The 14,909-nt window shown below is 46.5% G+C and overlaps 1 protein-coding gene across 6 annotated transcripts in view; it reads right to left on the bottom strand.

Annotated features, from left to right (window-relative positions):
- LOC128346056 (uncharacterized) overlaps positions 1 to 14,909 on the bottom strand; it is a 39,039-nt gene that overhangs the window by 2,715 nt on the left and 21,415 nt on the right. For 5 of the 6 annotated variants that reach the window (XM_053298931.1, XM_053298930.1, XM_053298933.1 and 2 more), the window contains exons 3-8: positions 13,956 to 14,113; positions 10,272 to 10,470; positions 8,516 to 8,612; positions 2,609 to 2,780; positions 1,193 to 1,339; positions 91 to 227 (exon numbers count right to left, since the gene is read on the bottom strand). In XM_053298931.1, the coding sequence (XP_053154906.1) occupies positions 91 to 227; positions 1,193 to 1,339; positions 2,609 to 2,780; positions 8,516 to 8,612; positions 10,272 to 10,470; positions 13,956 to 14,113 (910 nt within the window). The remainder of the gene's footprint in view (positions 1 to 90; positions 228 to 1,192; positions 1,340 to 2,608; positions 2,781 to 8,515; positions 8,613 to 10,271; positions 10,471 to 13,955; positions 14,114 to 14,909) is intronic. The other variant, XM_053298929.1, reaches the window with a different exon arrangement.

Raw genomic sequence — 14,909 nt, 5'->3', positions numbered from 1 at the left:
CATCCACTCTCCATCAACAACATGGAACTGTTTGGATTCCAGCAAACGGTTTGAAGAGTACACATACTGTAGCACATTCAATGGACTCACCCCCTCCAGAGGTACAGGGATTGTCAACTGCTGGGCAGCAGCACGCCTGGTTTGACTGCGTCGGCGGGATGGGGAGCAACTCACGCGGGAAGGGACGCGTCCTGTCTGCTTGGGGCTGCTAGTCCTTACCTCTTCTGCTAGGGGAAATAGTTTGACTGTTAGTGGCTTGAGAGGTGACCTTGAGGAGGATGTTGGTGCTTTTGCCTAGACACCATCCTAAGCTGCACTGTTCTCCCTGCCAGTCCTTGAAACCAGATTTGTTCCAGAAAAACGCATTTTAAAAGGAACATATATATATCACCAGTTGACCTAAACTAAGGCGGCCTTGGGAACTAACATTACAACCTGAAAAGCCTACTAGAAACTAATTGGTATTAAAACAGCCCATCAACCCACTCTTTAGTTGCTGGACAGACCTTACCCAATAAGGAATTTTTACCAGGACTCCAGCAATAATTTGGCCAAACCAGCCTCCCTAGGCAGGGAGTTCCATGGAGTGGGCACCACAACTGAAAAGGCCCTGCTCCTTGATGCTACCTGTCATGCCTCAATTGGCAGTAGCACCTGAAGTAGGGCCTCATATTAAGATATTAACATATATGGGATGCTATGGCTAATGGCACTCCTTCAAATCCCATCCTGAACCCAGCCCTTGTAGGGCTTTTGAAAGTTTAGCACCAGGACTTCTCATTGTTACTGAAGATAAATTAGTAGCCATGTTCCCCACTCCCTCATTGTTCCCAGATAACACTTGTTCTAGCTCCAACTTTCCCAAAGAGACTTACTGATCCCCAAAAGGAGCATGAAAGGCAGGTTAAAAGTTGGAGATGAGTTCCAGTTGCTCAGTCCTTCTAAGCACCACAAATGGGCGCTCTCAGTTTTGTTGCACTACTGATCCACCCTTCCTACGAAAAGCTCAGAGTGGTGTTTTAGGCTCACGACAACCCTGCAAGATGGATTACGTGAAGATAGATTGTGACTTGCCCAGGGTGTCTCCCTGTGAACAATGTAGCTAAAGAGATCTGAATAGAGTCCAGCACTCTGTTCCGTACACCACACATGCCACTAACCCTCTTGTTCCCTGCACAGACACACCACTCACTTTTCTGCTTGCCAGCCCAGTGTTCCTTTGCTTCCCGTTCTCTCAAGTAGGACAGCGACTCTGGGAACCCTGAGTCAAAAAATACCTCATTGTCTACGCTGAGCTCAGGGTCTTGAAGCAGGAGATCTGGTTTAGCCAGCAGATACTCTGGAAGAGATCAAACATCCTTTTAGCAGATCACCATATAGGAATCTGCAAGCCAATAGGCTTCTCAGTTGTATTTCCTGGGTCAGAGAGGAAAATGGGACGCTGCTAGGATTATCCGGAATGTTTTTGAAATTTAAGGAAGGGGAGCCCATCTACCAGGGCTATGTATGGAATTCCTCACATGATCTTCTGGAACAGGGTTCCTGCAGTCTCTTTCCCCTCATCACAGGCATCCTTGCCATTCTCAGGAGCCCCAGAGTTTGCTGGGCAAAAAGAAAGGGGAGAGGATGCATAGCTGTTGCTAGGCAACAACAGCACTCAGTTCCTCAGCCGCCCCCAGGACAGTTGTGCGTGTATTTTCCCCAATTTTAATAGGCAATTTAAAATATAATCTGACATTATATGCAGTGATACTGAGCTGCTATGCACCCCAGCAGGTCTGTTGTGGACATGTAAGGCAACCCAGACACTGTCGAGGGCAATTCTGCAAGCAGTGCTCACACAGTTTCTCCCATTCAGAACAATGGAAGAAACTGCAGCAGCGCTGCTTGTATAACCTCCCGTTTTCTACAGTTCGGGCTGCCTTGCAAACTGATGTAAACCATCTAGAGGGTTGGGTGGTACAGAGACAGGGAGATAACATTTCAGCCATCACATCAATCTGCAAATCCTTTGAATTGGAGCAGAATAAATGGCTTACCACATTCATGAAGGTGACAAGGTATCACACACTCTATGGGAAGAAAGCTGGTCTTGTGGTAGCAAGCATTCATTGTCCCCTTTGCTAAGCAGGGTCCATCCTGGTTTGCGTTTGAGTGGGAGACTAGAAGTGTGAGCACTGTAAGATATTCCCCTCAGGGGATGGGGCTGCTCTGGGAAGAGCAGAAGGTTCCCAGTTCCTTCCCTGGCTTCTCCAAGATAGGGCTGCAAGAGGCTCCTGCCTGCAACCTTGGAGAAGTCCCTGCCAGTCTGTATAGAGTAGGCAATACTATGCTAGATGAACAAATGGTCTGACCCAGTATAAGGCAGCTTCTTATGTTCCTTTCTAAGCTGGACCTGTTTGTGGTCCTTGTATCAACTCCAACCTGTATGTGTCACAGTGGGGCCCCTTGCCTTTGGGGGTGGGGTGCTCCTATCTACAAGTTTTAGAAAATATCACATTCCTTTCCCTCAGGTTTTCCTTGAGGTGGTCTAGTGAAGGTAGCCTACTGAATAGAGCAGGCTGGCCCTCTTTCCTGAAGCTCTCACCCACACAACTCTCTCCTTTACCTGTTTTTTGCAACAGTTGCTGAATCTCCACCTGTGTCTCCTGTAGACTTTGTAGCACCTTCTGGCTCTGTTGGGCTGGGTCCTTGTAGGTCCAGATAAAATATATCACTGTAGCCAAGCCCAGACCAGCAAAACTTTGACGTGACAGGCCCACCCAGAAGGAGATGCTCTCCTAAGGCAAAAAGATTGCACTGAAGAGATACAGCTCAGTATCTAGCACAGGGATCTCAGGCTTCTACCACAGGCTTCTACCTAGGACCCCAAACTTCCCCAGCTTATTTTACACATCTGGGTGAGATTCTAATTGACCACCACCACAACAGTTACTAATGGCAAAGGATACCTATGCTTTTGAACAGCCATGCTTCTAGCTCTCATGGCTGCAGAAATTAATTTGAAGATTAAGATACAATTGAACTTTAACCGGCATGTAGAATTCACTGTCACAAGATATGGCAATGGCCACAAGTTTCCAGAATTAATTAAAAAAAAAAAAGGATTATTAGGTATGTTCATAGCAAATAGATCTTCAGCAGTTACTACTACTACTTCTATATCACTTTTCAGCAAAAGTTCTGAATGCTTTATTTTAAAAACAATAAGATTGTTCCCTGTCGCCACAGGGCTCACACTTTTTACAAAAATGCAAGGTAGACATCAGCAACAGCCACTGAAATGCTGTACTGGGGTTGAATAGGGCCAGTTGCTCTCCCCTTCCTAAATATAAGAGAATTGCCACTTTTAAAGTGTTACAGGTAAAGTGTGCCGTTGAGTCGGTGTCGACGCCAGCAACCACAGAGTCCTGTGCTTGTCTTTGGTAGAATACAGGGAGTTATTCACACATGGCTTCATGCTTCGGGGTAAGTGTTGAGCCAAACCACTTCGAACTACACTCGCGGCATTGATGGAAGCAGCTCCTCCCCTCAGGTTTTGTTTTGAAACAAGTTCACATGGCATGCTTCGTGTTTTCCTTCTAGCCAATGGGGTGGGGTGAGGAGATAGAAAGAGCTTCCTAAAGAGCGATATCTGCATTTCTAAAGAGAACATCCCTCTTATCATGCTAATGATTCTAGGTCAGCACCTCTCTCTATTTGCTCTGGCATTTTCAGAAAAAAAATAGCTAAAACACAGCATTTTTAAGATCCAGGATTATGTTGAGATAAGCTAGAATTCACATCACAAAGCCTGGTTTGTGTGTGGAGTGGGTCCAAGAATCTTGAAGGGACTTCAGGGTAAGTTTGGCTGGTGTGTGAACACACGCACTCTCTTCTGAAGTAGATTCGGAGTAGAAGCCCTGTGTGTAAAGCCTCCAGGAGGGGTTTAGCATTGCCATCTCCTGCAGTATGAGATGATGCCTTTCAGCATCCTCCTTATATTGATGCTGCCTGATATAGGTGTTTCCCATAGGAGTGAGAATTCTTCAGCATTGACTCTCAGCACTGCAGTAACCTCTTTGGGCTGCTACAGGCATGATGAGTTATATTAATAGGTCTCTTTTAGTCAGTTAGAGACAATTAGATTTGTTCAGTTGTTGAAAGCTAGTGCATGCTGTTTGAATATGTTGTTCGGTGGCTCTTTCTTAGTATGTGATGTTTGGTTTCTTAACCATTTTTTTTTTAACTCAGCCTACTGTCTTCAGATAATCTCTTGGACTAAACTTCTTTACCACCAAAGCATACTTTATGTGTGAGAACTTTAATGTTTCTCCTCACAGCTCTCTACAGGAAGATGCCACTTGGCCCAGTTAGCAGGGGGCACACAATCACAATCAGATGCTGAGGACAAATATCAGACAAAGACCCTCACCTTCATGTCCTGGCTTGTGTTGTGAGCCATCAGAAGCATCCAGAGGCGTAACTATAGGGGGGGCAGGGGGGGCACGTGCCCCGGGCGCCATCTTTTCTGGTCACGTGGGGGGCGCCGCCATGACCAAATTTATTTATTTATTTTTATTTTTTGTTAATAAAAATGTTTTCTGCTCAGTGCAGCAGCGCTGCAGCAGTCAAGGGAGCGCGTTGGTGTCCCCTTCCCCACGAGCGGTCCCTTCCGCACTGCCTGCGGCCCCCCCATTGCTTTGCTGGTGCCTGGCGGCCAGTCAGTGGCCTGGCTTGGCGGCGGCGGGCGCTTGTGACGAAAAACCTTAGTATAATGTAGTATGTTGGGGGTGGGGGGGCACGTGGGGGGCGCCATTTCAGTGCTTGCCCCGGGCGCCGTTTTCCCTAGTTACGCCTCTGGAAGCATCAGACATAAAGTGAAGTAGATAGACTTTGATCTGATGCAGCATGGCAAGTCTTACAAAGTAAGTTGTGATATATACAGCTGCTCAGCTTGTATAGTTTACATAAGCTGAAGGAGTGAGTGAGCGAGCGAGTACACATCAATTTTTAAACACTGAAAGCATACAACCCAGAGTCCTGCAATCCTATACACATGCCTACCTGGGTGGGGGCGGTGTCAATTGAATTCAATAAGACTTACTTTTGAGTAGATATGCATGGGACTGCTCTGCAAGTCACCTCCTCATACCTTCCCTCTTTGTCACCCAGCCAAGTGTACAACTTCAAGAACCCCAAACCCTCTCCACCTTTTCCTAATTCCATTTGCAAAATGAATCCATACCTCTGTCACTCTATTATTACACATTTGTTAACAGAGGTGGCAAACGGAGAACAAGGGCCTAGAGATTTGAAGGACACAGAACATCTGGCTGTCCCAGAAGCATGCAAGTTACCATCTTTTCCCAGCAAAGTCAAAAATACAATGGATACAAGGATTTGTTTAACAAAACACATACGTCACTCGAAGGAATTCTCTAGCAACACTGAAAACTAAACTGCTCTTCCAGAAGCAGGCTGATTACATTACTGGATTGCTCTGATAACAAAGGCAAGAGATAAGAACTGGGCTGATTGAATCACAGCTTTATATAGGCTTTGTTCAGAGAAGTGATGATTCATGGCATCTTTCAGGAATGCATTTAGAAAAAACATAAACGGAATGAGGTAGACAGAATAACCGGCAAGTTTGGGACCATAGGACTTTCCCCCACAGGATCAGTGAGAGATCCTGATACATTTTAACCTCCAGATATAATAGGATAATTCTCAATCTGCAGGTGGACCGGGGGTCGGGGGAATCCTGCTGTTGGGATGTAATCTTGCAATTGAGGGAACAGTTTGCTGCTATCTGTTCTTCTCAGCACCCCCTCAGTTGGTTTCCATTAACTCCAGGATTTTAAATTCTACAAAGGCAACCAAAAGAAGAAGGGGGGGGGGGTGCAAACTACTAGGGCAGGGGCTGCCAACCTTGGGTCCCCAGATAGTCAAAGGCCACTGTGGCTGGGAATGATGGAAGTTGTAGTCCAAAAACTTCTGGGGACCCAGGGTTGGGAACGCCTGCTGTATTCAGGGTTTAACTTCAAAAATACTGGCACTCTGAACAGGCTTCAAAGGGTAGAGCCAGGGCAGATTCAGAGATGGGAACATTTGCGGGAGGATAATCTGCTCCTGAAGGTAGCTGTTTTTTAGACCCCATGAAAATTGACACTCTGAATCAGGCCAAAAGGTCTGCCTAGTGTAGTGTTCTGTCTCCAGATGCCAGTGAGAAGTTCACAAGCAAGACATTCAGCCTTCCCTGCTTATACTCAGCAGCACCTGGCATTCAGAGGTATACTGCCTCTGAATATGGAGGCTTCATGTAGCTGATATGTTTAATAGCCATTTGATAGATCTCTCCTCCATGAATTGGTCTATTTAATTCCTAAAGTCTTCTAAACTAGAGATCAACGCTATCCCAGGAGTGGTAAACTTCCAGAGTGAAGTACATCAGTCAAAGATTTATTATTTAACCAATCAGGTTATTACAAGACCCAGAATGCAGCAGTATTGATTGGGTCAGTTGAAGAATGGATGGTTTGCAATTCCACAACTAAAGAGAATCTGCTGGGTCAGCACTCTCTCACTTTACACAGTGTGGGAGCATTCACCCACCCAGCAAGATTTTCTTAAAAAGAGATGGGAAGTCACTGCCGCAGCCCTCCCCACACCTTCAACATACTACAGAAAGCAGTGCTTTTCAAAGTTCAGAATGGTAGGGATGTGTGTGTGTGTGTGTGTGTGTGTGTGTGTGTGTGTGTGTGTGTGTGTGTGTAGAGTGGTGGGGAAATGATGTCCCTTATCATTGTTCACATAACAGATCCAACAGGTACCTTTCCTCATGGCAATCAGAAATGACAAATACAAGTTGGAGGAAATAATTGCATTTTTCCAGCACAAGATACTGTTGGTACATTCATGGAATTGATAGGCTGCTTTTGAGAAAACATCAGCCTCCTCCACAATGAACAACTGCATAGTCACTGCACAAAACAATGACTGCCTGGAAGAAGCTTTAGTCCCTCCTCAGATAATTCTGGTGCTCAACTGAGCGAGTTATTGCCTCGGTTCACTCTTTAAGACCCAGGGCGGGCAGAGGGGGCTTGGTCCTTCTCTTAGCAATTGTTTTTAGGAGGCTTTGGAGGGGGGCAGCATTTGAATATGGAGTATGGATTTTGTTAAGGGCTCCTTTAGCTTTCCCTCCATAATTCAAGACTGGATTCAAAGAATCTTTTCATATTTATCCAGTTAATCAACCTTGCTGATGAGCTTCTGCACAACTGGTGTGCTTATTTTCTCCCTTCCTTTTAAATGACTCAACAGCAAAAGTCAGTTCATTGGTAAGAACTAGGGCTGCGTGCATATGCGGGGATTTCCACACAAGAAATGTGTGGATTCGGCCTCTACTGCTCTGCAGCAGAATTCAGCACCTTGAGGCCCAAACCATACATTACAGGGAGATGTGTGGGTGCCACCAACCAGCATCCTTCTAATAAGATGCAGTTGCAAGGTGGTGGTGGGGAAGTAACACATGATGCCACTGCATTCATGTTTCCATACCCCCTGCTTCACTTCCAGGCTAGATAATCTCAGCTTCCATTTTAAAAAGAAAACACGTTTCTAGCCATAATGGCTTCAAAGATATGCTTGGAAGCACCTTGGCAAAATCTCAGAAGCCACAGGGGTTGCTGAAGGAGGTTTATTGAATGGAAGAAGGGCAGGGCTTCAGAGACCTGCATAGCCTCCTGCCCCTCCCTCTGAATAGCAGAAACAGAAGGATACAAACCAGAAAGTACTGTAGAATACTTTGTGCAAAATAAGATAAACTAGGCACCCTTGCCCAGTTTGCATACTTTAGACAAGTTGCAGACATTAGTCCCTTTTGGGGACTTTGGATTGCCCTGGCAATAACTTGACCAACATTACATCACTATATGCATTAACTCGACCAACATTACATCGCCATATACATTAAGAGAGAGAGTGGCTAGGAGAGAAGGGTCCTTGCGTTAAGCTTCAGTTTGGTTAACACAAATGTATGGTGGGGCTTGGATTCTATTCCTGACCTGCAGTTCATGGTTTGTTGGGTGGCTTGCTGGCAGCAAACTAGAGATAGTTTTTCTCCAGAACTTTGAGCTTTCTTGGTCAATCAGGGCTGATCAGGATTCAACGGTGCTTTGCTGGTGGGACCTTGTGAGTTTCTTTACTCACAGAACTACTCAGTTCAGCTGAGTTGCTTCCCTCCTGGCATGGTCTTATCCCTGTCCCTCCCCTCTCCCACCCCCACCAACACACACCTCCAAAAGAAGCCTGCTGCACAGTGTATAGACACTTTCCCTTGGCAAGGGTAAATGTGACATCACAGTACTGTTGGGAAAGAGGGGGCATCATTGGCTCACATCAAGCCACCTATGATTCAACAACAAGACAGCGCCTCAGTAGAGATCAGCATCAAAGCCTCACTCCAGGCACAATATTTTGGAAGATGCACCTTGCCCTGCTTCCTCCCTGTTTCTGCAAGCAGCGGCCCTACCGTTAGGTCGTAGCCACCCTCCGAGTTATCCATGAGAAGGCTGCAGATGACACGTTCCAGGTAAACACTAGCTCCCACCAAGATCAGCAAAATGAACCTGGGGGTGGAAAAGAGGGCATTACGAGTAGGAAGTGTGTATTTCTACACATCACGGCTCATGACCACAGAAGAATGGAACCTGATTTCCATCCCATGGACTGGTGGGCATTCTGAGACCAGAGCTTTAAAAGCGAAGGAATACGGGTCCATTTTCCAGCCCTGATGAATTTGAAAATGGAACAGTGCAATATCTGAATTCTGAGCCTTCACCAGATTTTGAGGGAGGCTCCATAGGCTTCCAACAATAATTTTGAAGGGAGGATAACCTTCTCCTCCCACTTGGAAATTTAGATTGCAAGCTTCTTGGGACAGGGGTCAGGTTGTTTGAGAAGTGACATGTACATCAATAGCTCTCTATAATAATGTAATGCCCTGCACAACGTCTTATCCTCACCCCTACTTTCCTCCTAACTGCCAATAAACCCTCTCCTTGCACCCACCCTGCCAAAAGTCTGAATTATGTGAAAACCAGGATCTGCAGGTCGAATGAGACATTATTTTAAGCACATACAATACAGCTGCATACTTGTTTGTGAAAGAGCACACACAGGAGTGTGGGGAGGCCTGATCCAGAAAGGAGAGAATCTAGAACTGGTCTGGGGGAGCAAACAACGTTATCAGGAGAGTGAGGATTTCTCTATACATTAAATACTTGTAGAAGTAAGGCAGTTAAGGTAATTAATGGGTCTCCTACCTACCTGGCTGCACTGACTTCTGCAGCTTGTCTTGGGATAGAGGAGTGAGTGAATGAGACTTCTTTAAACAACTGAGGCCTTTTACAATAATTAATTCAAGCTCTAAAGAGCATAATATCCTATGACTGTATTGTCTGAAACTTTGCTATATAGTTCCAGTCTGGTGGATGGAGGAGCAAAAAAGGGAGTGGGGAATATTGGGTGGGGGAGGTTCCCACTATTCCTTTGAGTCATCCTTGGGTCCAGATAACACTGCAGGGGAGAGGACTTTAATTCTTTATCTCCATAGCAATCACCCTATTACTGCTATTTGACCAGGGAGAAAAACTCCCATTGGTGTCTAGGAGAGATTTTCTCCCTGGTCAAAAGCTGATGGGGGGGGGGGTTCTGCCCCTGATCTGGTCTGCAGTGGGGGCAAAGGGTTAAATCCCCCTTCTTCCCCACTGTGGTTCCAATCAGGATCTGTCCTCCCTACTGCTAACAAACTAAAAATAAGTATGCAGCTGCACAACACGTACTGCAAGTAACAACTAGGTTGACCTCAGCAGCACTGTCTTGCATTAATTTATTCTATACTTAGCAAGCACAGTATTTAGAATAATGGGATCTCAGGAGGAGCAACTGATTACTTGACTGCCAAGCAACTGTGGGCAAGCCATGCAGTGATCTTGCTTTCTTTCACAACCACCCCGTCAGTTCCTCCAGGAAGAAGCAATTGCAAGCAACATTGCCCCCAAATAATCTTGGTTGATTTGCATAATTTAGAGGAAAGAGGATCCTTGTCCCAAATCCTTGCCCCCCAAATAAGCTATCTCCTGAAGTTCTTCAAAAAGGGGTTCTGAATTGTATCCCTGCCTGCCTACCACCAAGCCAACCAGTTCCTTTGGGTCAGATTGGGCATACCCTAGAGCAGGGATATCTCCATATATCACTCCTATATCCTCCTCCCTTTTTATTCTTACCGTGCTCCTGCAGTTCGTTGGCTAGAAGTCAGTACCAGGCTGGCAGCCCCACCCAAGAGGTGGAAGAAGACAGAGTAGAGAGCATTGGACTCCCCCACCACGAAGCGGTGTAGGAACGCCACCCGGTTGAAGATTTCGGCAAAGGCCACTCGCTGCTCAACTGCGGAATCCTGCAACTCTTGGAAGGCCTGGCGGACGCCTGCAGAGGAGAGAGGCATCCCAGCTGGCCAACAGCTGCTTTTCCCAGGCCAAACCCAGGAATTCTGCCAGATGCAGAACCAAGGCATCCCATTTCCATTTCCACTAACCTCCTCCACCCAACATACACACACACACTATAAACACACACACACACAGTCTGTATACTTTAGAGCCATGTAGAGATGTGTGGGGTTGTCGTTCTGGAGGCAGGTGATGCTCTGCTGCTGGTACCTGGAACAGTCCTCCTTTGCTGCAGTGTTGCAAGAGACTTACTTTGTTGTGCCCCATTCTCAATGCACCAAATGCAAACCAACACTTCTGAGAACATACTTCCACACTGGCCAATACTATTCAAAGAAGTGGTGTGGTATAGTAGATAGCGTGCTGCAATTGCGCCAGATAACTGGGGTTCAGTTATCTGCTCAGCTGTTAAGGTCACTGGATGACTGTGGACAAATTACTACCTCTCAGCCTTCTATGTCTGCTAAGAAGATAAATGGGATAATGCATCTGAGCTTAGTTGGATGAAGGACTGGATACAAACATCATCAACAATCTTTTTCTTTTTTTAATAATGCAGATTCCTGTAGTATAAGTAATGCTGTCCATTGTGGAAGTTCTTAGCCATCCCATTAAGGGAGGAGAGCCGGTCTTGTGGTAGCAAGCATGACTTGTCCCCATAGCTAAGCAGGGTCTGCCCTGGTTGCATATGAATGGGAGACTAGAAGTGTGAGCACTGCAAGATATTCCCCTCAGGGGATGGAGCCGCTCTGGGAAGAGCAGAAGGTTCCAAGTTCCCTCCCTGGCTTCTCCAATATAGGGCTGAGAGATATTCCTGCCTGCAACCTTGGAGAAGCCGCTGCCAGTCTGGGTAGACAATACTATGCTAGATAGACCAATGGTCTGACTCAGTATATGGCAGCTTCCTATGTTCCCTATCCCAACTTCCCTTTCTCCCATTCCTGCTCTAATAAGCCTGAAAAATTTTCAGCATTAGCTTCAAGGGTGGGTCTGACCTGGGAAATGCTAGAGGGTTGAGCTTGGGCAGGTCAGAAACCATGCCTAAGGTTGATCCAGGGAAGTAGGACCTATAGCAAAACAGTTTGTCAGACTAGTGTGGAGAGTTACTCGCTCCTTGATGTGGGGATCACGCTTTACACAAGCATGATCTCCACACCAAGGAGTAACCTCTGTTGTAGCGAGGTCGGGGCGGTCTGAAAACCCAGTAACTCTTAACACCAGCCTAACAAACCTTTTGCCAGGCTGGTTCAGTCCCGAGCATTTTGATTTAAAAGACCTCAGGTGGTGAGGCTGGAAAAGCTCTCTGCCCTGAAGCCTCAACTGCTGCTGCCAGTCAGGAGAGAGAGGTTGACCTAACAGCTAAATGGATAAAATTGTTCAAGTTATGCAATTACTCTTAAGTTTACCTGCCAGAATGTGGATTTACTAGTTGGACCAGTATAGGGGCTGGCTGGAAACCCTACCTACGATCTTCCCAACTAGCAACATCCGGACAGCCACAACAGTAGCATTTCCCCTCTCTTGGTGTGATGTTGTCCATGTTGCAGCCACTTGAAGAACTAGCACAGTCACCAGGAGACTTTACGTACAGGGCTTTTATTTTGAATCTCCTCCGGAATGGAGTGTGCCCGTTCACATATTAGCTGCATTTACCCCGAAATAGCTGCGGACTATCAGGGACCAGTACAGACAGGACTCTGTTTTCCCCTGAATCGAGGCTATGCATTCTGGCTTAGCTTGAAGTATGTCTGGCTTTTAAAAATCCTCTCGTTTCAGTGGCTTTGGGGATAAAATCCGAGGTTTCTGTTATGCCCCACTGCTTCTCCCTTGATGTGTGGAGTGGCCATGCCAGTAATTTGGCTTTTCAAAATTCAATGAAGGGGAGTTGACACAGGCTTTATATATGCAGAATGGATGTAACCTGAGCCTTTTGGTCTGAGCTGATTCCATTAGCCTTCAGTTTTCTTCATTATTTATTTGTTTGGGGTTTTTTGTTTGTTTATTTAACTTCTATACCGCCCAAACTCTTGTCTCTGGGCAGTACAAAGAGCATTACAAAGCATTACGAAGAGAATGCTCTGATTTCTGCTTTAAACTTGCCTGACGTCAGACGTGGGTGTGCTGGTTTAGCTCTCGAGAGGGGGCCACGCAGCCCCCATTTGGGAATTAAATGGCTGCTGCGTTTGCAGCACAGCCAGGCGTGGCTCCTGGCCGCGCGGCGAACACAGCGCCAGCCACAGTCTAGCTCCTGAAAGGGCCTCACAGCCCCTTCGGGAGTTAAATGGCCGGCGCTGTGAACGCCGGCCATTCCAACTCCTGAACAGAACTGTGCGGCTCTGTTCAGGAGCCAGACCACGCCTCCCGCATCTGACATCAGACGCAGGGGGCGGGGTAAGCAGGGCCGCTGCCGATGGACATGGGCCGCTGGCAGTCAGGCTCCGCCCCTGAGCTCAAACTAACAACAAAAAAAATCTCTTTTGCTGCCTCTGCTCTGTGATGTGATTTGTGATTGGTTGGAGGGAAAACCCAGAGCAAGCTGGTAGGAAAAAGACCTGCCAGGGATTATGGAGAGGAGCTGACCCTATGTGAACTGTCCATTTAACCCACCAAATTAAACATCTTGCGAATCTTTTATGAAGCAGATTCGCTCTTCAGATACCCCGAGGCGTGAAGGCATGTGGGAATAACTCCTTGGAGAGTCAGAGGTGTTTGGAAGTACAGAGGTGTTTGGAAGTGTTTGGAAGTAAGGAGCACTGAATAGGGAAGGACATAGCAGCTTGTGAAGGTGACAACACATCTTGGGAGAAGGTTTCCAAAAAGCGAAGCACACCAGCCACACCCTCCCATAACAATGTGGAACTGTGTGTGTGTGTGTGTGTGTGTGTGTGTGTGTGTGTGTGTGTGTGTCATTTAAATTACAGGTTGTGTGGGGTGAAGGGAGACAAGGTAGCACAACACAGGTGTTGTGTCTCTGTGGAGAAACCTGCTGCCATGGCTGTCATGCTGCTCTTGACTGGAAGATAAATGCAATAAAGCACCACTCTACAGGCAGGCACACCCACCCACCCAGCTCATACAGGTGTGGTATGATAGGTAGAGTGGTGGGCTTGACCCCTCGGACATCTGGGCTCCAACTGCTGCTCAGCTATGAAACTCACTGGATTGTCTTGGGCTACATCACTCAGCCTAACCTATATTAAAGAGATATAACCCTACATACATGGTCTTGGGCTCCTTGAGGAAATGTAACTTAGAAACATGGTATGTATTAAAAACAAACTAATGCGAAATCCTCAAGTAGCTCAATAGTTTGAATGGGAGAATCACATCATGGGGTGGGGTGTCTATATCTGGGACGTGTCTGCAAGGCCAGTCTCTCAGCACACAACTACACCCTTTAAAAGAACTGCTGCAGCTTTGCCTGGTCTTAAATAGTCATCCTTGCCCAGAATACCATGTTACCTTGAGAGGAGTCATGCAGCGTCCGCCGTAGCAGCTCTCCGTCCCGCAGAATCTGCTCTTGAGAGCGCAAGGTGGCATTCTGGGCCCGGGCAGTCTCCACAGCCAGCTGGTTCGTGAATTCCAGCTGGTGGGCCACCGTCTCTGAAGTGGACGTCAGCCTGTTACAGGTAGAGGAGGCAGGAACCAATCCATTACAGCCAGGCCCATATTAACCACAGAGCATAGAACTAGCTGGCATCAGGACCCCCCATATATGGCCTATATTTGTGGTACTATTACCCACCCAGGGTTCTTTGATTGTATGTGCCTGTGGCACCATCCTGTAAATATGAAATCAGGAGATGCTGACTTTACAAACATTCTCGCTTTCACTTAAAATGAGAAACAGGTTAGTAATCCTCGTGGTTGCAGAGCATAAGCTGAGAACAGGCACTTTATTATTTATTTATTTGATTGATTGATTTCTATACCGCCCTTCCAAAAATGACTCAGGGTGGTTTACACAGATAAATAATACATAAATAAGATGGCTCCCTGTCCCCAAAGGGCTCACAGTCTGAAGAGAAACATCAGATAGACACCAGCAACAGTCACTGGAGGTACTGTGCTGGTGGGTAGACAGGGCCAGTTACTCTCCCCCTGCTAAATAAAGAGAATCACCTCGTTAAAAAGGTGCTTCTTTGCCAAGTTAGCAGGACTTTATGATCAAGGTCTTTGTTTTGGCCATCGGCTGTAAATAAAGTATCTTCAATCTGATCAAGGTCTTAAAGGCTCTTCCATTCATTAAAGGGATGGTGCACCAGCTTCCTTCCTTTCTGCTCTGCCTATGATCCCTGTCCCTATTTCTCTCAAACATCCTAATGCTACCTTCCTTTCATCAGTGCCATTTTCCTTCTCTCATTTTCAGGTTACTCTTTTTGAAATCTGCCAGAGACTTCTTAAAGAGAAGAAAAC

Source organism: Hemicordylus capensis, chromosome 2 (assembly GCF_027244095.1).
Source record: "Hemicordylus capensis ecotype Gifberg chromosome 2, rHemCap1.1.pri, whole genome shotgun sequence".
NCBI lineage: Eukaryota > Metazoa > Chordata > Lepidosauria > Squamata > Cordylidae > Hemicordylus > Hemicordylus capensis.
Note: the sequence above shows the minus strand (reverse complement) of the source record. Positions and strands in the feature narration are given on the sequence as shown.